Consider the following 24,508-nt stretch of genomic DNA (forward strand, 5'->3'; position numbering starts at 1 on the left):
TATGTGGTCTCTTGCACAATTTCACTTACAGTTGATTTGACGTGGTTATGTTGCCTTGTCATTTAATTTGGAATGGATATGTGATTAATACCACATCTACCTTATATAAACAGTTTCGTCTAAGTAGTCACAAAACACTTTTATGTGGACGATATCTGCAAGGTTGAGAATACACAACTGTACAACCAGTTGTGTTTAGAAACATGCAATAATGAAATGTGAGCAAGGCATGTGAGAAGATTAAAATTGTCCACATTACGCCACAGTATTCGCAGGTTGATTTGAAAATATTTAATTGGTCGTCTCTCATTATGGTTGAGAATTCTTAGAATGGATGTTTGCCTTATTCTTTGCTATTCATGTCTTTTTGTTTGAGGTTGTCTAATTAGAAAATTAATAATGACGAATCAAATATACATGCTCAACAAAATATTAACATATAATTTAGCGGAGAAGTCACATGGTTATAAAAGCATATATAAAAGTAAATAACTTATAAATTAATTTTAGAAATATCTAAATTAGTGAAAAAGTTTCTATTGACAATAATCCTGAAAGTTAGAAGACCGACAACAAATATACGAAGACTTGTGCATTCTTTCACAAATGGTATTCTTAATGTCTTGAATATAGGTATGTCAACGGAGCGGAGGCGGGGATGGGTTTTCCCTTCTCCAAATTCAAATTGGAATCTTAGTTAAAAATTTGTCCCCCTTCAAACCTAAACGAGGATAAATAATTTAACCCAAAACTCATCCTAAACGGGTTCGGGTATTTCCACCCCGTCCCATAAACGCATTGGAATCAACTTTGAATATTGAAATAATTAATTTCTCCAAACTCAAACTCATAGTTTGTCCCAAACTCTAACAAACATTCGAAATAATAAATTGAACAATCGTGAATATATGCTTGCATAAATTTCAAATAATAAAATACAAACCAAAATATCAAGGAACTAAACAAACAATTAATAAATTATCAAATGCAATATTCCAAATTATCAATGGGGCGGATTCGCGAACGAGTTCGGGTTGGGTACTAGGGTCCCTGTTACCTTACTCACAGGTATGAATTTTGTTGCCATGTCTATGAGTACTCGTCAGATGGGAAGAAAGAGTAAATTACTTATGTACGCTATATTGGGGATTATAGCCTATTTATATAATGATGGTCGATTAGAGTTCTCATTATTCTGAAATAAGTCATCTTAACATCCCCTCATATTTGAGTTTATATTCAATTAATTAATTAATTTCTAAATAAAATTTTAATAATTTTGTTATCTTTATTTGATCCCTAAATTGTTTAAGAATCTTAATTTAATAAAATATCTAATATAATTAAAATATATATGCTCGTATAATAATTATTTCAATATTAAAATAGTGTTAAAAGTATTCCAACAATCTCCCACTTAATCGGTATATCTTAATAATGATATCATAGTTCTTTAGTTGGGCATTTGACTGCTATTTATCCTTAGATTTCAACTTTACAGTCTGATCCACCTCTTACATCAATAATTGTATCACCATGGATGTCATCACTGACGTATATCGTGACACAATCCCGACGACCACCACATCAATGTACTTGGTGACATATATCGAAATGGATGAGTGACATGGAAATTTCAAGTAATATGATATATAAATCATGCATATTTTCAACTGGTCCTACTTAAGTCTTTAGTGAGGTCAAATTGAAGTTCTTTAGGTGCAATTCAAAATTAAAATATTTGCACATAACAAAAAAGAATTTAGTATTGTTATAACAATAGTATCATCTCATGAGTTTTTATTTTTGTAAAAAATCAAATAACATAAATTTTGTACCAAAATAAAATCAAAGTACAGAACATAGAAAAATGAGGAAAAGACTCTCATTAGTCTAAGGAAATCTCAAAACCAAGATCCATATTAGCAACTTGTCCATGAAAAATATTAGGAGTCAAATCTTTGGTTAGTCGATCAACTAGAATTAAGTTTGTCCATATATGTTCTATCAAACTTTACTTCTCTTGATCTCTTTCTTTCGCAACAAGATACTTGATATCAATATATTTTGATTTTGTAAAATTCATATTGTTGTTGGAGTAGAGCACAACTGCATTATTATCACAATTAACCTTCAAGGGTCTTTTGATACTCCCAACGATGTGTAAGCCTGTGAGAAAGTTCCAAGGCAAAATTGTATGATTTGATGCCTCAAAGAAAGCCATAAACTCTACTGCCATGGTGGAGGGAGCCACTAAAGTTTGTTTGGAAGACTTCTAGGAGACGACACCTCCAACTAAGAGAAATATGTAATCAGATGTGGAACATCTTCTATTTGCGCATCTTGGAAAGTCGAATTCAAAGTACCCAATGATCTCCAAGTTATCTGACTTTTAATAAGTGAGCATGAAGTCTCTAGTTCACTTTAGGTAGCGCATTACTCGCTTTATTGTTATCCAATGCTGCATATTGGAGTTACTTAGATATATGCCAAGAACTCCTGCTATTAATGATAAGTTGGGACATGTGAAAACTTGAGCATACATAAGACTCCCCACAACTGAAGCATATGGAACCTTATGTATATATTCTTTTTCAAGATCCATTGTGGAGTACTGTTTGAGACTAAACTTGTCTCCTATAGAAATACGTGACACTCCTAAAATACCTCGAGAGTGGTCTCTAAGTATTTGAATTCCTAAGACAAATTAGGCATCCTCATGATCTTTCATTTCAAAATTATTTGCAAGAAAGCTCTTTGTTTCGTGCAATAAGCTTATATTGTTGCTTGCCATAAGGTTATCATTTACATATAGTATCAAAAATACTAATTTAGTCCCATAGATCTTTTGGTACACACAATTATCAACTAGATGAACATCAAAACCAAATGAGAATATAATTTAATGAAATTTATAATATCATTGATAGGAAGCCTGTTTAAGGCCATGTATGGATTTCTTGAGTTAGAAAACCATGGACTTTGGGTCTCCTGACACAAAGTTTTTTGGTTGCACCATATATATTTGTCTCTTCAAATTTTTCACTTAGAAACATAGTCTTTACATCCATCTGATGCAACTCTAAATCAAAAAGAGCTACTAATGCCATCATAATTCTAAGAGAATCTTTTGAAGAAATTGGAGAGAAAATCTATTTATAATCAATATCTTCCTTTTGAGTAAAGCCTTTGGTAACAAGACGAGCTTTATATCTCTCAATGCTACCCTTTGAATTCGTTTTGGTTTTAAATATTAATTTACAACCAATAAATTTCTTTCCTTGAGGTAATTTAATAATATCCCAAAAATCTCTGTTAGGCATCGACTGATAAGTTGTGGCGTGAAAATCACGTGGCTATATTTCATATATAATTTAATTTAAATTATATTTAACTTAATTTTTTATTTTATGTGTAGGATGATTATCACACATTGCTTGCACAATTTCTCAATAATAATCCTCGATATACTTTGAGACCGGGAGAGCCGCTTCATCCAGATGTGGATTTTTATATTTAGAATCAAGTCAACGAGGCAAAGGGTGTCCTAACGTGTGTTTTTTTGGTGGTGGAAATTTGGCAGACACCTTGAGAAGTGAGTATAAAACTCTATATCAAAGAGTTATGGACGGGGAAGGAGAGTCACGTCAATTAAATTTGACATCGGAATAACGAGAAATAGTAAGACAGTTGGTGTTAAATGGGGAAAGACGCGAGGCGGGTTTGAAGATCGAAATGGAGGCGACTTTGAAGGCCAAATGAAGGCAATCAAGGGTGAGCATCAACAGAAAATGGAGGTCATGGTAAAGAGGCAATCTGATATGGAGGCGTAAATGTGGCAATTTATGCAATTGTTTGGTGGAAATCAAAGCGTGGGTGGTCATGAGTCGATGGATGAGGAGAACGAAAATGATTATGACATTAGCAACTATCCCGCCGACTCAGACGATCCGTTAATTTTATTTTATTTTATTTTATTTTTAATTTTGAATTTGTGTAAGATATTAATTAATTTATAATTATATTATATTTAGTAATATGAGTTTATAATTTTAGTTTATTAACTTTATTACATTATATTTATTAATGTATATATTTTAGTATATTTAGTTTATTAATTTAATTGATAATATTTAATTTATAAATTTAATTTATTAATTAATATTTGGTTGCAGAAGATATTTTAAAAAAAGGAATTAGTGATGTGATTTCCATGTCACTAATTAGTGACATGAAAATCATGTCGCAACCTTCGACTGGTTGTCCACGTTTCAACTCAAAAACAAATTAATTAGTGGAGTGATTTTCACATCACAACTTTGTGACAAGGAAATCACGTCGCAAAAAAACCTTTTGTTCTGACCCATTTTCTGCTACGCCTGCTATGTATTAGGGATTTCTGTGCAAAATGTTGTGATGTGATTTTTACATCACTAGCTAGTTAGTGACATGAAAATCACGTCATAACCTAGTTACCACACACTCTCCTGCGACATAATTAGTCATGTCACAAAAATCAAGTTGTGACATGATTTTGCTTGTTGCGATGTGATAATCACGTCGCAAATAGCTGTTTTTTTTGTAGTGGAAATTTGTTATCTATAAGTATGTTTGTTGATCAGGCTATTGCACTAGAATTAAGCGTGAAGTGTTGAAAATTTCGGATGATGAAGTGATTATTGTTAAAGAGTGGTATGTATATTTTAGAAGGTTCAAATGTTGTTATTCATTCATCATTAACTAGTGGAGGCTTTCATGACAAGAAAGCACTATAGGATTTGAGGTCAAGGCGATATGAATACCTTGAGGCTGTTTTCAGAACTGTATAATGAAATTTGCAGAAAACAAGGGATAAAGATGTTATTGAGTTTTTAGGGAAGGGCTGATGTCAAAGCAACTTACTTGGTTGATAGAGAATTTCTTCAGAGGAAGAATAGTAAAAATCAAAGGATAAACCTATTAGAAACTATAACGGAGAAAACTCAGTTTGAGGTGGAGTTTCCTACTATAGATATAGTAGTAGTGAGGGAACAGTTACAAAGATCTCTGGTTATCATTAGACTCATGATAAGCTAAGAAGAGGAATTGTAGCATCTCAAAGGAGCTGTTATGCTAACCTTGGGTGTTATGCTTTAAATGTGGATGGAGGGTTTGCAAAATTCAGAGAGAAGCACCTTTAGAAAGGAATTTAAAAGCATGTGGAGTCAACGATGGTTGAAAAATTCTACTTGTAGGCTTGTTAAATTTCCTAGGCAGAAAAAGGTAATTGAAAATAATTGGATACAAGTGGCGAGATCAAGATTTGAGGGAGGTTTGAATTTGGTCAAGATTATTGATTAGAGTTTCAATATGGTAGAGTGCAGCAAGGTTGTTGATGGTTAAATTGACATCAACGGGTTTCAAGTCAATGTCGAGATTCTTGAAGTATGCCTTAAAACATTTGTTGATGAAGAGAAAGAAAACATATTTCGAGATTGCCAACAATTAAAAGCAACAAGAATGTCCCGTTAAGACGGTTCACAGATTTCGAGTTTGATCGGTTCGATTTGCGGATCCGTTATTTAACGTTAGAATATTGGATACATATTAATTTATAAATATTCTAGGTTAATATAAAATATTTATAACATTTTATTCTAATAATTAATGAATTTTGTATTTTGGGCTTGGATTATATATATATATATATATATATATATATATATATATATATATATATATATATATATATATATATATATATATATATATATATATATATATATATATATATTCATAAGCAAATCTTATATTAAGAATAGGAGTACTAGGGGTACTCCAACCCTTACAAAGATGACAAAAGGATCAAAAAGAAACTAGCCTCATAGAATATTTTCAAATACACAAAGAAGGATTTTGGATCCATTCATAAAGATTGCAATTGATTCTATTCTTAGAAGCTATGGCTAGCCACCACCATGAATACCTTAAGATTGAATGGTATACTTGTTCCATATCCAAGACAGCCCCATTGAACATTATGTCATTCCTATGCTTCCATATGCACCAGCAAGTTGTAAGCCAAATTGCTACCCCTCTCTTTTTTCCTATCCTTCCTTTGAGTGCTTCCTCACTGCTAAACAAATGTTCCCAGCAGACCTCATCATTTGGTCTTTGTATGTCCAGCCAAACAAATACTTTCCTCCATAGCCATTCAAGTTTAACACATTGCAATAGCACATAATTTATATATTCTACTTGCACTTGACAGAATACACACAATGACTCGTTCAATTGTTGAATAATATGCCTCTTCAGTAATTGCTTCTGAGTAGGAAGTTTGTCCCTAATCATTCTCCAGCCAAAAATCTTCAGTTTAGATGGTACATAAGCCCTCCAAATACTGTTCAAGCCCTCTATCCTTCCTGCATCCATCACTTCCGTTCTTCTCTGCGCGTTCATTATATCATAGCATGATCTCACCGTGTAACTCAGGTGGTATAAGCAAAATAGTATGCCACTGAGTTTGAATATTGACAGTATAATCTTAGTAAATATAATAGCTTTTTTACATTGACAGTGTAATCTTAATAATTATAATCTTCTATTTAATCAAAAAGAACATATAAATAATAAAAACAATTGATTGAGATGTGAAATATCTTTTTTAGGGATATTGGAATAATTATGAAGTAGAAGCTCAAACTATCATGAATTCCAATGACTTTGTGAGGGGAGTGGACACTCACATGGTTGTTTTTCTAAGAAGGGATTTACTAAATCAACATGTGTAGTTTTTTATGAGTTTCAAAACCCTTGTGTATTTATTGTACATGAATAACATCTTGATGTTTTATACATGTCAGAAAGAAGGAAGGATGAATCGACTGACATTAGAGAGAAGTATCCCGATAGAGTACCTATAAGACTTATTCAGTATACATACATTGTATATGTGTTTATTTTTTAATGCACTATTGCTAAAATATGGCATTTATTTGTAGGTGATTATGGAGAAAGCTGGAAAAAGTGACACTACAGACATTGATAAAAAGAAGTAAGTGTTACCTTACATGTTATTATGTCCTTTTAGTTGCTTCTATGACCATAAAATGCTATTTTGCTGCCTTTTTTGGGTCTTGATGTTGTTGTGAACATTTTGGATGGTTCCAAATTTGTATTGTTAGTAATATATATATATATATATATATATATATATATATATATATATATATATATATATATATATATATATATATATATATATATATATATATATATATATATATATATATATATATATAGATTTTTTGGTTTGTTAGTAAGGCAAAAATCAAGAGGAAGGTGTTATGCTATTGTTGGCCTATTTCGGTAATTAATTGATTTTTGAACAAATAATGTTTGATGCAAGCACATTATGTCTAACCTGCCACATATCTCAATTCACCCATTTTGAACTTTGTTTTCAACTTCATTAATATTTTGATTTTGATGTAGTCATAATATAAGAGAAAAGGAAACATAAGTTTTTGTTTTTGTTTGAAATGACAGATTATGTGGGAGTATCTTGTACTTTTGTAAATATGTCGGTATTCAAAATCACAGTAATAGTTGGGTGCATATTTACAACATAAAGATTTGGATGCATAAGCATGTTAATCATCTAAATCAGTCACTTCTCCATTAGTTTTTTTAGGTTCCTGGCACATTGGCACTTAATAAAGCTATATTTACAACATGGTAATTTATTTGTTATATTTTGACATACTATATGTACTTTGCCTAGTAATTATAAATTGGAGTTTTCTTATTTCTGTAACTAGGCATATTTGATCATTGAATAGCAAAAGATCACCTATGTTACAAAGTTGACCTTTTCTCTTAATGTCAACTTTTAACTTAGTTAAGTGGTTGTTGAGACTTGACAGTAGCAATGTGTTGTTATCAGCAACTACATGAATTATGATATGCTTCTCACTCTTCAAAACAACTTTATTGTGTATGATAGATATGGATTTTTATATGCATTTACAAAAATAACACTAGCTGGATATGCATAAACAGGTTATGGTGCGTCAAAAAGTTTCATTTTAAACAGGTTATGTACGTCCTAAAAATATGGTTAATAAAAAAATTAAGCAAAGCGTCGGCCAAAACCGTCGCTAAAATAAACACATAAGACGATTAGCGTCGCTTTTTGTCGACGCTACAGAATGATGTGTAAAACGGTTGTGGCAAGCAAGTCAACCATACGTAAGCACGTGTCAAAACCTAGCGTTGCCAGGGACCGACGCTAATTCCTGCAATAGCGTTGCCCAGCCAACCATATATTAGCGTCACATTAGCGTTTCTAGAAGCCGACGCTAAAGTTAATGTCGGCTCGAAGCTACGCTTAGCTTCAAGCTCTAAGGCGTCTGCCCCGACACTGACGCTAGGCCGACGCTAACTCCAATTAGCGTCGGTTTTTTGTCTTTTAGCGAGGGCTTATAGCCGACGCTAAAACGACGTTTTCTTGTAGTGGTCTATCATAAGGCCAAACAAAGAAATCTGGATTATTGACCGTCGGGCTAATACCTATCAGCAGCGCCATTAACTCATTGTATTCCTCTATCGCCTCCCTTCCAAGTACTTCTTCTCCTTGCCTCAACAGCCAGCACCACTCACCTTCAATCCAGTCCCCTAATTTGTTCACCTCAAAATCTTTAGAGATTACTTGATCATGTAAGTTAGGATATAAAGTTGCAAATGTGCTTCCCCCCAACCAGCAGTAGTGTTTCCAAAACATAATCTGTTTTCCATCTCCAAGCTTGGCCCTTATTTTAAAAATGACTCCATTCGTATCCTCACTCAGCACCATGATATCCCTCCACCAAGTTGACTCTTTTTGTGTTGAATTTTTGTATTCACATCCTCAAAGTCTCTTCCTTACATCCCCATATCTCACTTTCATTATACCACTCCAAATTGTATTATCTTCTAGCAAAAACCTCCAGATCCATTTAGATAACATTGCCTTATTAAAAATGCCAACATGTTTGACTCCCAGTCCACCTTTATCTCTACTTTTGCAAATGTCTGCCCAACTGACCCATGCTATTCCTTTTTTCTCCACTTTGCCATTCCACAAAAAGTTCCTTTGAATTGCCTCCATCTTCTTTAGGACATTGAGTGGTACTTTGTAGAAAGATAATTGATAGCTTGGCATGTTGGTTAAGACACTGTTAATTAATGTTACTCTTCCTCCAATGGATAACATTCTGCACTTCCAAGTAGATAATTTTGCTTCCAGTGATTTGATAATCGGTTTCCAAAATGCTGCACATCTTTGGTTCCCACCAACTAGGAATCCCAAGAACTTAAAAGGAATTTTGTCAATTTTGCATCCCAAAAAACTAGCACTTGCTTCCAGACAATGCTGCGAACTGCATACTCCATATATATATATATATATATATATATATATATATATATATATATATATATATATATATATATATATATATATATATATATATATATATCTTTGTTGTTTGAAAGTGTGACAATCTTATGGTTTATAGGTTTATATGAGAGTTTGAGAGGTTGGGAAACACTTTGGTAAAGAATAGGGGTTTGTTAGGGTTGTCTTGAGAGTTTTAAAGACAATGACTATTTTCTTGTAACTCATCTGTAGTATCTTGTAACAACTTTTTGAGTATAGTAAGTTATCTCTGCATAGTAGATATTTTGATCAAACTGGGTAAACAAACTTTTAGTCTTTTATCGCTATATTCTGTTACAATTACTACTTAATTATTAATTATTATTACTGAAGACTATTAATTTTAATTGCTATTGTTCTTTGTTTGACGTATCAAAGTATTCATTGAAATTGAACTTTCTCGTTATTCACAATAATATATATTAGATATAATCTCCACCTCAAACACATATTAGTTTGAGCCTCAATTATTTCCAAGTACACCTCCAACTCCTCTATCAAAATTGAAAATGGGAGTTTCAACAAAATACCACCGTTGGTCAAAAGTTCTAAGTCTGAACACTCACTATCATCAAAATAAATTAAAAGTAGATGTTGTTGAAATCAACTTAGTTGTTACAATAGTTTTTTTTTGTGTATATAGGCAATGGAGTTTTTTTTTTTTTTTTTTTGTTGACATCAACTTAGTTGTTGCAATAGTTGATTGTGAAGAGATTTTGGTCATATTCAAAGTTGGTCATATTCACATCTTGTACTAAGACTAGTGAAATAATCCGAAATTGTGTTTAAAGTTTAAACTCAGTCTTTTTAATTGTTGTCTTGACCCTCCTTGTTTAGAGTTAAAATACATATTTCATTTAATACTGTTTTTTATTATAAAAAAGCAATTGCAGCCGTTATGTTACTAAAAGTAAATTAGTGAAATTAAAAAATATATGCTACTGTAAATGAAAAGAACAGACAAATTAAATACAAAAAAAAAAAATCATATAAAAAAATGATGATAAAGAGAATTTACTTAAAATAAAAAGAATCAGGCCAAAACATCAAGATTTGGAGCCATATTTCCAAACAATAACTTCAAATCATTCTCCAACGGTGTCAAATTCAAGTCCAAGCACATAACTCTTGCACTATTCAATCTCTTTAAAACTGGTAATTTCACAACAACTTTTTCTATTGAAGAAAACTCTTGGTTGATCATAGCTTTATGCCTTCTCATGTGTCCACCTAGTGCTTGACCCAAAGAAAACTCTTGTCTACAAATGGAACATTCATGCATTTTGGGTTTATTCCCCAAACTCAAAGACGTAGCATTTGTTTTCATGAATTCACCACCTTCTACTTTTGATCTTTTATGGCTTGCACTGTGCCCACCTAGTGCTTGAAAGGATGAGAATTTTTTGTTGCATGTTTTGCACTCATATTCTGCTGGTCCAAAACTCTTTTGCTGTGGCTTAATCTTGTTTTGATGTTGTTGGGGATAAGAAAGCATCATTAGACAATTTGATAGATTTATGTTTTCTAACCCTTCAACTTCTCTTTGTCTCTTCATGGCTACGTACGTTAAATTTACAATATTTGATGATTGAAAAGTTGAGTTTATGAATGATATTGGGATTATTTGGTGAGTAATATTTGGATGTGTAGGTTTATATTTATAAGCCATTACTATAACAAAGTCAATGAGTTTGACCCATTTTTATTAATTCAACTATTTATGTTTTATATTTAGAATATATATTAATATTTTTATTAAATCTAGAATATTGTTATTATTTTATCTTAGTGTGGACGGTAGAACTTTAACTTTCAACGTCAAACAGCGGAAAATAATAAGTGATGCTTCGACTTCCGCTTTGAGGTTTGACGAGTAGTCTAGAAAAACAAATTGTAATGACATAAATACCCTCTTTGTCAATGCAAAATTTTGTTCAATATGGAAACAAGGGTTATCTCTTTTGGGTATTTTAGAAAAGTGTTTAGGTCACGTGAGGTTTACACTTACTCACGTTTGTTATGTTAATGTTGTTTGGATGAGCTGCCAACAGAACCGGTCGTGGATAGCGAGCTACTACCAGGTTGGTTGTTCTTTTTTTTTTGAAAGGTATTATTTTTCTAGTAACTTTAATAAACATAAATATTTAGCATAATTTGATAATAATGTAAAGGTTCAAGATGGACTGCGTGCATTGACAAATGATCAAGTCATGGATAATAGTATGCATTTTCACAATTAATGCCTTTATAGGTAAAAGACAAATTAAACAACAACGGTGGGTAACACGTTCAAAGCACAAGCTAGAAAAGTATATATAGTATATACAATAAAAATGAGATGATTATTTAGTATCGTGATATTTGAAAAAATGAAAAGAAAAATTAAGAGATAAATTATACGTATTAATAAAACATCACAATTATAATAAAATATTAAAATTGGTTTTTTTTTTTAACTAAACAATTTTATTTTTAATTTTTATGAATTATATTTCAATAAAATGAATTTTATATAAAAATAACAAACAAACAAATAACAAACCTAGACTTAGGAGATACAACATTGTTACTCATAAGTCTTTAAACTCTCGGTAAAAAATCAATTGTTTCTGTTAAGACACCAAAAGTGTGGAAGACAAAAATAGTACGAAAGCATGTTAATTGTCGAAACACACTTTCTCATATTTGACTATTTTACTTAAAAGTAGCTTTGGGAGATGTATGTCCCACACTAAAGCCTCCATCATTCAATCTCATCAGTGGAGAAACTTCAGTCAAACTCACACAAACAAGTTTTACTCCTACCCACCCTTACACTAGAACACCTGCTGACCTAAATGTTGATCTCCTATTATTTAGGTTAGTCTAGAAATTCACATGTGTCTCTTTCTTCATAGATACCCCGACCCGCCAAAATATATCTGGTGTGAAAACGATGCCAAAAACAGAATATAATAGGGAACACAATGGGAAGCAAGAAGACACAACCATTTTGCTGTGGAGTACTTGCAGCAGTTCTATGCCTTGCAATACCAGAGGTAGCACAAAAACTGTCGAACGCCTCATTTCAAAATTCAAGGCCATTGTCGGTTCCCTACCTCTTGACCTTTCTGTCAGTTTGATTTTCGACCAGAGTCTTCCAACTTTTGAAATTCTCAAAAGTTTCATCCTTAGTCTTCTAGATGAATACCTATAACTTTCTGGAATAATCATCAACTATGGATAGAAAATACCTTACTCCTGAATGTGATGGACACCTTGCAGGCCCCCAAAGATCAGCGATGTAATCAAGGGATTTATGTGTTCTATGTTTTCTTTTGTTGAACTTCACTCTGCAAGATTTTCCAAGTACACATGGTTCACATAACTTCAACTTTTCGACTTTGTCTCCACCAAGCAGATTTTGTTTCCCTAATTCGACCAGACCCCTCTCACTGGCATGGTCCAATCTCATGTGTCAAATTTCCGTCTTCGACAAGGGTTTCGTGGATGCAATATTTGTCAAACCACTTACAACTTCAGCTTCAAGAGTATACAAGCCTTATTTCTTCACACCTCTCAAGACTTCCTTCGACCCTTTCATGACTCTTAGGATAATTTTCTCTCCTTGGAAAACATATCCTTTCTTGTCCAATTCACCAAGAGAAATAAAATTTCTCTTCAAATCAGGAACATACATGACTTCAGTCAACAATCTTATTGAATCATCATGGAACTTGAATCTTACAGATCCAACACCTGCAATCTTGCAAGCTTTGTTGTTTCCCAACAATACATATCCACCATCTTGATCACATAATTCCTCGAACAAGTCTTTTTTTGGAGTCATGTGCCAAGTGCAACATGAATCCATAATCCACTCCTTACTCGAATCAGTGCTTGAAACCACAAGAACATCAGATGATTCGAAATCATCTTGAACAATGGTTGCGCTGCCATTATCCTTACCTCCATGATCTTTCAGGCGTTCAGGGCACACCTTTCTTGTGTGACCCTCCTTCTTACAATGATAATATTGAATACCAGATGTTTCGCCACAGTAAAACTTATGCTGATTTTTACCTTTCATCTTGTCGAACTTATCCTCTTTTCGCAAGAATTTTCCCTTAACGGCCAAACCTTCACCAACCGTCGAAGGTTTATGCTCCTTTCGTTCGTTTAAGTCCTTAGAATACAAAGCTGATTAAACTTCTTCGAAGGTCAGGGACTCCCTTCCATACAAGAAAGTTTATTTGAAGTGAGCATGTGATCTAGGCAAAGCAAACAACAGCAACAACGCTTGATCTTCATCATCGATCTTCACATCAATATTTTCAAGATCAAGAATCAATTTGTTAAACATATCCCACTACTCATCCAACACTTTGTCTTCAATCCTCTTGAATGAATACAAAGCTTGCTTTAGGTAGAGTCGATTTACCAGCTATTTGGTCATGAACAATCTGTACAGGTTCACCCATAACCTTGATGCCGTCGTCTCCTTTGATCCCTGTTGAAGATCCTTATCACCAAAGCCCAATAAAATTATGCTATGGGCTTTCTCTATCATGGTTGTCTTTTCTCATTCCGTTCACGCAACGTCCATAGCCGTCGTTCCCTTCAATGCTTCCAAACAACCCTGTTGGACCAATAGGGATTTCATCTTCAAACACCACCGATCTAAATCGTTCACTCCGATGAACTTTTAATCTCATACTTTGTTGAAGGCATCTTCTGCACGCTCACCGCACCAATTTGCTGTAAAAATGATGCCAAAAACAGAGTATAATAGAGAACACAATGGGAAGCAAGAAGAACAAGAAGGAATTAGTTATAATTGCTATTTTTTACTTTCTCTTTGAATCAAGATTACAAGTGTTACAAGAATAACAAATAACCCTCTCACCCTAAATTAGGATTTGCCATATACAATGATGAGAGACTAGTATGTTATTTATAATAAACCTAGCATACTAAACTAATGGGCTTTTTTCACAAATACCTATTACAAGCTAACTTAGGGCACAAGCTAACTTAAACAATTGGACATACCAAACATGCCCAATTCAAAATACTAAGAACCATAACATTTCGACTCCCACATACTGGAACATATTTCGACGATAGTATGTAGGTCTTCGACAACATCATGCGAACAAGCTTCGACCTCTTGCATATTCTCTGTCGAATCAAAAGTTACCATTCGACATAATAGAGTTCGATCCAATTCTCACAATATCACTATCAACAGAAAAAAGATTAAAAGATCATGAAAATAAAAATAAAATCATATCACTATTAACAAAAAATAAAATAATAATAATTCAAAAATGAAAACATATTTATTCTATTTTATAAATAACAATTATTATTTTATTAATAAAAAGTTAAAAATAATTTTACAAATTTATATATTATAATTAAATAATTTAAAATAATAAAATAAAATAGAGTTAAATATATTTTTAGTCCTTATAAATATCTCAAATTTTATTTTTAATTTCTGATTTAGGTAAAAATTCGGGTTTTGAATTAAGTTAAATGCGACAACAAAACTTATTTTATTTTGTAAAAATAATAGTTTTCAAAATTAGATTTTAAGAGCATAAACGTACGTGCAAAAGCAGACGTTTATGACCTTGAATTCGATATGTTAGGTGAGCGAAAGCCGGTAACATGTTTAGACTTATTCTTCACCTAAAACAACTTTTTAATTAATCAAAAATAATTAATTTTCAAAAATACAAATTTTACACTTTAACACGCTGGACCACTAAAGCGGCAGGATGAATTTTAGGATAAAACTCGGTTCCAACTTCATGAAAGCGAACAGTTTATTTAAATTAGTTTCTTTTAATTAAGGAAAAATATTATCCTGGTTTAGTTAATTATTCCGATGTAGCTTTGAGTATTGTTGGTTGATGTGATTCTCGCTTTTATTAAACTATCAAAATGAACTTGTTTTAATTCTTGTATTAAATTTCTTCCCATCTAGTTTCATCGCCTTAGATTTACATAGCGACAATAGATAACAGTAGGCGATATTTGGTCCATGTGGGTTCGATAATATTTTATTACTACGATATATTTCGCGCCCTTGTGGAACGCATCAAAGACATAAAATTCGGACACATACGACCGAACATCTTCAACATGATTCATCCCGTCACTTAAGACACTCCAAATCTATTTCTGCTCGTTCCATGAATCGGTTTCAGCCACAGTGCAAAGAGGATTTAATTTCTACATAATCATAAACTTCCGAAAAGCCTTCCTTCAAAGATTGGTTGCCCAACCATCGGCTATGCCAAAATGAAATGCTCCTATCATTGTGCAACTTGCAAGAAATGTTAGTAGAATTTTTGTCGTCGTGGATCAACCTATCCACGAGAATAAGATTCCTCCATTATATAGAATCCTCTTTGACTAATAAGAAATGATATTCTCTTTAATGGATAGCATAATGGTGTAAATGATATTATTGTTTTGGCCAAAACTCTCTCTTGGGATTGGGCAGGGGTTAGATCAAATGAAACTCTTTAATGAGATAGGAACAAGTGGTTTATTAATCCATTCGCTTGCCAGACTTTGTACACTTGATCTCTCTTTTTATTAAGATCGAGTAGCCCCTGGTCCTTTATTAAGCATTGTTTGCTTATTAAAAAATTAGATATTTCCTTTAATACTGTTTTTCATTATAAAAAACAATTGCAGCAGGTATGTTAAAAAAAATAATTTCTTCTTAATAATTGAAAGAATATATGCTACTGCCGGACGAATTAAATACAAAAAAGAATCATATAAAAAAAATCAGAGATCATTACAAAGAGAATTTAAATAAAAAGAATCAGACCAAAACATCAAGATTCGAAGCCATATTTCCAAACAATAACTTCAAATCATTCTCCAACGGTGTCAAGTTCAAGTCCAAGCACATAACTCTTACACTATTCAATCTCTTTAAAACTGGTAATTTCACAACAACTTTTTCCATTGAAGAAAACTCTTGGTTGATCATAGCTTTATGCCTTCTCATGTGTCCACCTAGTGCTTGCCCCAAAGAAAACTCTTGTCCACAAATTGAACATTCATGCATTTTGGGTTTATTTCCCAAACTCAAAGATGTAGCATTTGTTTTCATGAATTCACCACCTTCTAGTTTTGACCTTTTATGGCTAGCACTGTGTCCACCTAGTGCTTGAAAGGATGAGAATTTTTTGTTGCATGTTTTGCACTCATATTCTACAGGCCCATAACTTTTTAGCTCTGGTAATCTATTCCTTTGTTGTTGTTGGGGATAAGAAAGCATCATTAGACAATTTGCTAGATTTATGTTTTCTAACCCTTCAACTTCTCTTTGTCTCTTCATGGCTACGTACGTTAAATTTACAATATTTGATGATTTAAAAGTTGAGTTTATGAATGATATTGGGATTAATTGGTGAGTAATATTTGGATGTGGAGGTTTATATTTATAAGCCATTGCTAGAACAAAGTCAATGAGTTTGACTGATTTATTAATTCAACTATTTATTTTTCTTATTTAGAATATTATTATTATTTTATTTTTATATGGACGATAGAACTTTAACTTTCAACATCAAACAGCGGAAAACAAAAAGTGAGTTTCGGAGTTCCGCTTTGAGGTTTGAGTTTGACTGGTCGTCTAGAAAGACTAGCTAATCTGTAATGACATAAATACCCTCAATGTTAACGTTAATGCTTGTTCAATACGGGAATAGGGGTATCTCTTTTGGGTATTTTATTGAAAAGTGTTTAGTCACGTGAGGTTTACACTTACTCATGTTTGTTATGTTAATGTTGTTTAGGTGAGCTGCCAACTGAACCGGTCGTGAATATTGAGCTACTACCAAGTTGATTGTTCTTTTTCTAGTAACTTTAATTTAATAAACACAGGTATTAATATAGTTTGATAATTTAAAAAAGGTTCAAAATGGACTGCGTGCGTTGACATATACTAATTTGGTGTGCAACAAATAATCAAGTCATGGATAATAGGATGCATTTTCACGCGTAGTGAGTGGCACACAGACACAATTAATGCATTTATATGGGAAAAGACAAATTAAACAACAACGGTGGGAGAAGGGAATATGGGTAACACGTTCAAAGCAGAAGCTAGAAAAGTATATACAAGTTACTTTAGTTCAAAGAAAGAGTGTAAGACATTTGATTATTGGTCATTCTATATGTCATTGTGTACATCATGTGGAGTTTGAGTGGTATAAATTGTGAGAGAATATGTATATTTTAGTCAATGAGATGGAAAACATGTGAGATCTAATTTGGTTATTGAAAAAATAAGAGTTTTTTAGTCTTTAAAAGAAATCAAGACAATTTAAGTATTTATTTTGTTTTTAATATGTTTGATTGATGATGAAAAAATAGAAAAAGAAATTTAAAAGAAGAGAAAAAAATGATAATGACATATTATTTAGTAGTTTGATAGGAGAGAAAATGGAGAAAAAGTAATTTATATTTATAAAAAATTATAAATGCCTTAAAGAAAATATAAATATGTTTAAAAATTAAAATTTAATTATTGTTTTGTATCGGAACTAAAATGACAAGTGAATTGAAATATTTGTAGACTTCTAATATGGTGTTGCAAGTCTTTGGAGTTGTTGAACACAAATATAAACCTGCAAGATTAGCACTCTAACACTCAAGTCGGTATTTGAGTAAAAAAGAGCTTGCTTTAGAATGATAAGTGGGCCTTTTGGTCAATCTAAAACAATTGCCTCCAAGGTTTGTCGTGATGTGTTGAACGGAGAGTCTTTTAGAATTTGTGTCGGCTTTATGATGTCGAGTCAAATGTAAATGAGAGTGGAGGAGTCTGATCGTCAGTTACAGGAAGAGTGAGGAATAAGCGCATTAAATGCATTTCTTATCATTGGGACATTTTGCAAGAATTTTAAACACGTATCTCTAGACTCGTAGGCTAGGGTGTGACTCTTCCTTCTAGGATGCTGTTAGGTGCCAAATTGTGTTTATATTTAGTTTAATTAATGGCACCTTTCGACCGTTTTTATCGGATATTCGTACAATTCCCTGAAGTTTTAGATAATTATTTATAGTTTATAATATTAAGCTTTCATTTTATGTTAATATGTGTTTTAGTTATGATTTTGTAGGTTTTAGCCAATTTTGGGGAAGTTTGGAGCTTGTTTTGAGCTTTGCAAGAGAGTGCCTGGCAGAAGTAAGCGCGCGTCGCGCGGAGATGTTGGCGCGTCGCGCCCTGGGCAAGATATTTTGGAGCTTCAAAGCAGAGAGTTGCGCGCGTCACGCGCATGGGCGGTTTAAATTTTTAAGTGTATTGGCGCGAAGCGCGCTGGAGGGCGCGACGCGCCCTGGACAGAAAATGATTTTACTATATAAAGAGTAATTCTGATTTTTGGAGGAGGACATTACATTCTTAAGAGCTCATAAACCCTAATCACTGTAGCAAACTAATAGTTGAAGATTGGAAGCTTTGATCGTCGATTAATCGCCTTTGATGCTTGTTGATCTTCATCCTTTACTTCTTGAGCAAGCTACCATTCTCATGGATAGCTAAATCTCTTTTGTATCAAGATAAGATGTAATCTTCCTAGCTTTTTGTATGTGTTCTTGTGAATATATTATGTATGAACAAGTGATGATCAATATAGATGGTTTAGTTTGTTTATTAAAGCTTTTTCTTTGGTATAAGTGTTTGAGACATCAATATTTGTATCTAGATCTAACTTTATCATCTATCAAACTATAAATTGCAGACATGGATTTAGCGTTTGATGTTTACTTAGTATCGGTTTTAAAACGTTATTTGTATTGTTTAAAGGATGGAGAAATCGTCGGTTAAACAATACGGTAAATCTAACTATATCATTGCGGACACGGATGATATAGGCGTCGATACGTAATTATGTTGATCGTTACCATGTTCATATACGTATATTTATAAGGAGACATACAAATTTAGGTCGATGAAATCGAATCTTGATACATTTTCTTTAACTTAGAACTTTCATTAATTTACTCTTTGCTACTAAAAGAATTGAATGATCTTTTGCAAACCTAAAACTAAAGTAACATTAACTCAAGACAAAATAGGCTATAGAACGGCGGTGATATCGCAATAATCCCTGTGGATACGATAATAACGAAAAGTACACCACAATACTCTTTCAACAAAATGGCGCCGTTGCCGGGGATTGTTGTTTAGATATTGCAAGCATTGCAATAGTTTGTTTTGTATTGAGTCTTATAATTAATATCTTGTTTCCAAATTTATTTTCCTTGTGTTTGTTAATTTGCTTGGTTAGTTTTTCAGATTACAGTTTATGCGAGGACGTGTACCTGCAGATCAACTCCTTTTTGATCCTGAGATTGAGAGGACTGCTCGTAGAGAGAATAGCAAAACTCGTAGGAGGAGACAACTAGCTAGGGAAAGAAGACAACAACAAGAGGCATCTTCTTCTTCAACTCCGGTTGAAAACTTAGTTGAGGGAGAAATGGCAGGAGAGATCCCTAATGTTCCAGCTCGAGGGCCTTGTGTTAATAGCCCTCGACTCAATGCACAATTTGCTCGTGATCAAGCCAATGGAAGAAACTCCGAGATGAAGACGGGGTTACTTCAATTATTATACCAAAATCCGTTCACAGGGGCAGATCACGAGGATCCATTTACTCATCTAACAAAGTTCTACGAGATCGCCGGAACAATTGGTGCTCCGGAAGACCAAGAAGAACAGGTGTTCAGGAGACGTTTTCCTCATTCCTTAATTGGAAAAGCTAAGGAATGGTACCTTGATCAACCAAATAATGTCGTGACAAATTGGAACGAGTTAGAAGAGAAGTTCTTGGATCGGTTCTTTCCTCACAATAGGTTCATGGAAGCGAAAACTTCTATTGCGGTGTTCTCTCAAGGTTCGAATGAATCTCTCAATGAAGCATGGGAGAGGTTCAAGTCCATGGTTAGAAAGTGCAAAGGTCATGGGTTTGATGAATTGTCTCAAATCCATATCTTTAGAAATGGACTCCAACCTCAACCAAAAACTCTTTTAGATGCTACCGCGGGTGGTTCGTTGATGTCAAAAACTGCTGCAGAAGCGATTGCTATCATTGATAGAATGGCTTTGAATGATCATCAAGGGCAACACAACCGTAGTGCATTGCAAAGAAAACCGGGAGTTCTTGAATTGAATACTAGTGATGCAATACTTGCTCAAAACAAGTTATTGACACAACAAGTAGAATTGCTCACTCAACAAATGTCAAAACTCCCTCAACAAATCAAAGAGATAAATGGGAGCCCTTCTAAAAATCAACATGTTATGTGTTGTGAATTGTGTAGGGGTGACCATCAAACAGGTTTTTGTCCTCCACCGGGTGAAGAGGTGAATTATGTGTCTAATCCTAATCAAGGATATGGTGGGAGACAACAACAACAACAACCTTACAACAACAACCAAGGTTACCAACAAAGAGGTAATCAAGGTTATCAACAAGGATGGAGGCCAGAAGCGGGCCCATCGAATCGTCAAAATCCTTATCAAGGCGGTTACAATCAACAACCTCAACAAACAAAGCTTTCAATCGAGGACACTCTTAGCCAATTCATGCAATTGCAAATTGCAAGCCAAAAGAGTACGGATGCCGCAATAAAGAACCTTGAAACTCAAGTCGGGCAATTGTCAAAGCAACTTGCCGATCAAAACAAAGGTCCTTTTCCGGCTACTACACAAGAAAATCCTCGTGAGCATTGTAAGTCAATTTTAACTCGTAGCGGTAGAAATATTGATATGGGTGTAGGAGAGATAGTTGAGGAGGAAATTGTTGAGAGTGAAAAAGATAGGGTGATTGAAGTAGAAAAAAATGTTGAGGGTGATTTAGTTGAAAATGAGAAAGAGAAAGAATTAGTGGAAAAAGAAACTCTTGAGAAGGTTGTAGAAAAAGAGAGAAAAAATTTGAGTGTGAGTGAGAAGGGAAAGAAGAAGGTGGATGATTCTATACAAGTGAAGAAATTACCTTACCCTCCCGGTCCGTCAAAGAAAGAAGATGCAAAGCACTATGCTCGGTTCTTGGATATTTTTAGCAAGTTGCAAATTAATGTTCCTTTTTCCGAGGCATTAGAGCAAATGCCGATGTATGCAAAATTCATCAAAGACATCATCACTAAGAAGAGAAGATTCTTGGATCCGGAGGTAGTAACGGTGAGCTCTTGTTGTAATGCGTTAATTCAACGCACTACTCCGATAAAATCAAATGATCCTGGGCGGGTAACCTTACCGGTGTCTATTGGAAATGTTCACATAGGCAAAGGTTTGGTAGATACCGGTTCTAGCATTAATTTGATCCCATTGTCTATGGTGAGAAGATTAGGAATCAATGATTTGAAGCCGGCAAGAATGACGTTATCATTAGCGGATAAATCCACAGCTCATCCTCATGGAGTTGCGGAAGACTTGCTTGTCAAGGTTGACAAATTTTGGTATCCTGTTGATTTTATTGTCATAGACATGGAAGAAGATCCTGAGATTCCATTGATCTTAGGAAGGCCTTTTATGAAGACGGCCCGAATGATGATAGATATTGATGATGGCTTAATGAAATTAAGGTACCAAGATGAAGAATTATGTCTTGATCTCTTTGAAGCCATCAAGCGTCCTAATGATGAGGATGATTGTTTTAGAATCGATGCTACCGAAAGAGATATTATGAAAGTGGAGAATCAAATGCACTTGTCAAATCCTCTTGAGAAGACTTTAATGGAAGCTCTCGAAGTTCTCACCAAAGATCAAGAGAAGGAAATTGAAGATTGCTTGAGAAATTTAGAGGCTTGTGAGGAGATGAATCCATTTGAAACTCAAATTGAAGAGTTGAAGGATGAACCTAAAGTTGAAGAGCAAAAGGTGGAGTTTAATGTGTTACCATCTCACTTGAAATACGTGTTTCTCGGAGACAATTCTACTAAGCCGGTTATCATTAATAGTGGTTTGTCTAACAAGGAAGAGCATCGATTGAAGGAAGTGTTGACAAAGAATCAAGAAGCAATAGGATGGGTTTTATCCGACTTGAAGGGTATTAGTCCGGCCTATTGTATGCATAAGATTATGTTAGAAGATGATTTTCGTCCCGTGGCACAACCTCAAAGGCGATTGAATCCAACCATGAAAGAAGTTGTTAGAAAAGAGGTTGTGAAGTTATTAGAGGCGGGGATGATTTATCCCATCTCCGATAGCGAATGGGTGAGCCCGGTGCATGTGGTTCCTAAGAAGGGTGGATTGACAGTTGTGAGAAATGAGAAGAACGAGTTGATTCCTTCGAGAGCGGTGACCGGGTGGCGTATGTGTATTGATTATAGGAGGTTGAACCAAGCAACAAGAAAAGATCACTTTCCATTACCTTTTATGGATCAAATGTTAGAGAGGTTAGCCGGAAGAAATTTCTATTGTTTCTTGGATGGTTATTCGGGATACAATCAAATATCAGTGAATCCGGCGGACCACGAGAAAACTGCTTTTACATGTCCTTTTGGCGTTTTCGCGTACCGAAGAATGCGATTTGGACTATGTAATGCTCCTGCAACATTTCAAAGGTGCATGCAAGCTATCTTCTCAGATTTGATCGAGAAAAGCATTGAGGTGTTCATGGATGATTTTTCTGTGTACGGGTCGTCATTTGACTTGTGCTTAAAGAACCTTGATGTGGTAATGGAGAGATGCATTGAAACAAATTTGGTTCTCAACTGGGAGAAATGCACTTTCATGGTGACGGATGGGATTGTTCTTGGCCACAAGGTTTCTTCAAAGGGGCTTGAGGTCGATCCGGCAAAAATTGAAGTTATTGAAAAACTTCCCCCTCCGGTGAATGTGAAAGGCATAAGGAGCTTCTTGGGACATGCTGGGTTCTATAGAAGATTCATCAAGGATTTCTCCAAGGTCGCAAAGCCTTTGAGTAATTTGCTCAACAAAGGTATGGAATTTAATTTTGATGAATCATGTCTAAAAGCTTTCCTAGAACTTAAAGCAAATTTGACCACCACACCCATAATTGTCGCTCCTAATTGGTCGCTTGAGTTTGAACTCATGTGCGATGCGAGTGACTATGCGGTTGGTGCGGTCTTAGGCCAAAGGAAGAACAAACAATTCCATGCTATACATTATGCGAGCAAAGTTTTAAATGAGGCACAGATTAACTATGCCACTACCGAAAAAGAATTGCTCGCAATTGTATTTGCATTGGAAAAGTTTCGCTCTTACCTCATTGGTTCTAAAGTGGTGTGTTACACTGATCATGCCGCAATCAAATATATTCTCACCAAGCCTGATTCAAAACAGAGGCTTATTCGGTGGATTCTTTTGCTTCAAGAATTTGATCTTGAAGTGAAAGATAAGAAAGGTACAGAAAATTTGATTGCGGACCATTTGTCTCGGTTAGTGAATACCGAGGTGACAAACAATGAAAAAGAAGTGAGGGAAGAATTCCCCGATGAAAAACTGTACATGGTACAAGAAGTTAGACCCTGGTTCGCAGATATGGCTAATCACAAAGCATCTGGCTGGATACCGGAGGATCTAACTTGGAATCAAAGAAAAAAGTTTTTAAACGATGCTAATTTTTATGTTTGGGATGATCCTCACTTGTTTAAGTTGAGTAGTGACAATCTTTTGAGAAGATGTGTCGCGGATGAGGAGGCAAAAAGCATTTTGTGGCATTGCCACAATTCGCCTTATGGTGGTCATTTTAATGGTTTGCGTACGGCCACAAAAGTCCTTCAATCGGGATTTTGGTGGCCTACTTTGTTCAAAGATGCTTACCACCATGTTGCCTCATGCGACAGTTGTCAACGAACTGGTGGAATAGGGAAAAGAGAGGAAATGCCCCTCCAAAGTATTGTAGAAGTAGAAGTATTTGATTGTTGGGGCATTGATTTTGTTGGACCATTCCCTTCCTCAATGTCAAATGAATACATCTTGGTAGCTGTGGATTACGTGTCTAAGTGGGTGGAAGCGATTGCTTCACCCAAAGCGGATGGTAAGACCGTGATAAAGTTTTTGAAGAAAA

The 24,508-nt window shown here is 34.2% G+C and overlaps 3 protein-coding genes across 3 annotated transcripts; all 3 read right to left on the minus strand.

The window, feature by feature from the left end:
• Positions 1-5,874: 5,874 nt before the first annotated feature.
• Positions 5,875-6,441, minus strand: LOC131622848 (uncharacterized). Its single transcript, XM_058893871.1, has one exon. It carries the CDS (start codon positions 6,439-6,441, stop codon positions 5,875-5,877), a length of 567 nt encoding a protein of 188 aa, XP_058749854.1.
• Positions 6,442-10,491: 4,050 nt separating this feature from the next.
• On the minus strand, positions 10,492-11,068 carry LOC131622877 (zinc finger protein ZAT11-like). The gene has a single exon (XM_058893897.1). The coding sequence runs from the start codon at positions 11,013-11,015 to the stop codon at positions 10,494-10,496; it is 522 nt and encodes a 173-aa protein (XP_058749880.1). The 5' UTR covers positions 11,016-11,068; the 3' UTR covers positions 10,492-10,493.
• Positions 11,069-15,898: 4,830 nt separating this feature from the next.
• On the minus strand, positions 15,899-16,861 carry LOC131622879 (zinc finger protein ZAT11-like). Its single transcript, XM_058893898.1, has one exon. The coding sequence runs from the start codon at positions 16,806-16,808 to the stop codon at positions 16,287-16,289; it is 522 nt and encodes a 173-aa protein (XP_058749881.1). The 5' UTR covers positions 16,809-16,861; the 3' UTR covers positions 15,899-16,286.
• Between the last annotated feature and the right edge of the window lie 7,647 nt (positions 16,862-24,508).

The sequence above is a fragment of the Vicia villosa genome, unplaced genomic scaffold (assembly GCF_029867415.1).
Source record: "Vicia villosa cultivar HV-30 ecotype Madison, WI unplaced genomic scaffold, Vvil1.0 ctg.000045F_1_1_1, whole genome shotgun sequence".
Lineage (NCBI taxonomy): Eukaryota > Viridiplantae > Streptophyta > Magnoliopsida > Fabales > Fabaceae > Vicia > Vicia villosa.

What these genes read in the sequence shown, in the direction of transcription:
- LOC131622848 (XM_058893871.1), bottom strand. Translation starts at nt 6,441, where the DNA reads ATGAACGCGCAGAGAAGAACGGAAGTGATGGATGCAGGAAGGATAGAG.
- LOC131622877 (XM_058893897.1), bottom strand. Translation starts at nt 11,015, where the DNA reads ATGAAGAGACAAAGAGAAGTTGAAGGGTTAGAAAACATAAATCTATCA.
- LOC131622879 (XM_058893898.1), bottom strand. Translation starts at nt 16,808, where the DNA reads ATGAAGAGACAAAGAGAAGTTGAAGGGTTAGAAAACATAAATCTAGCA.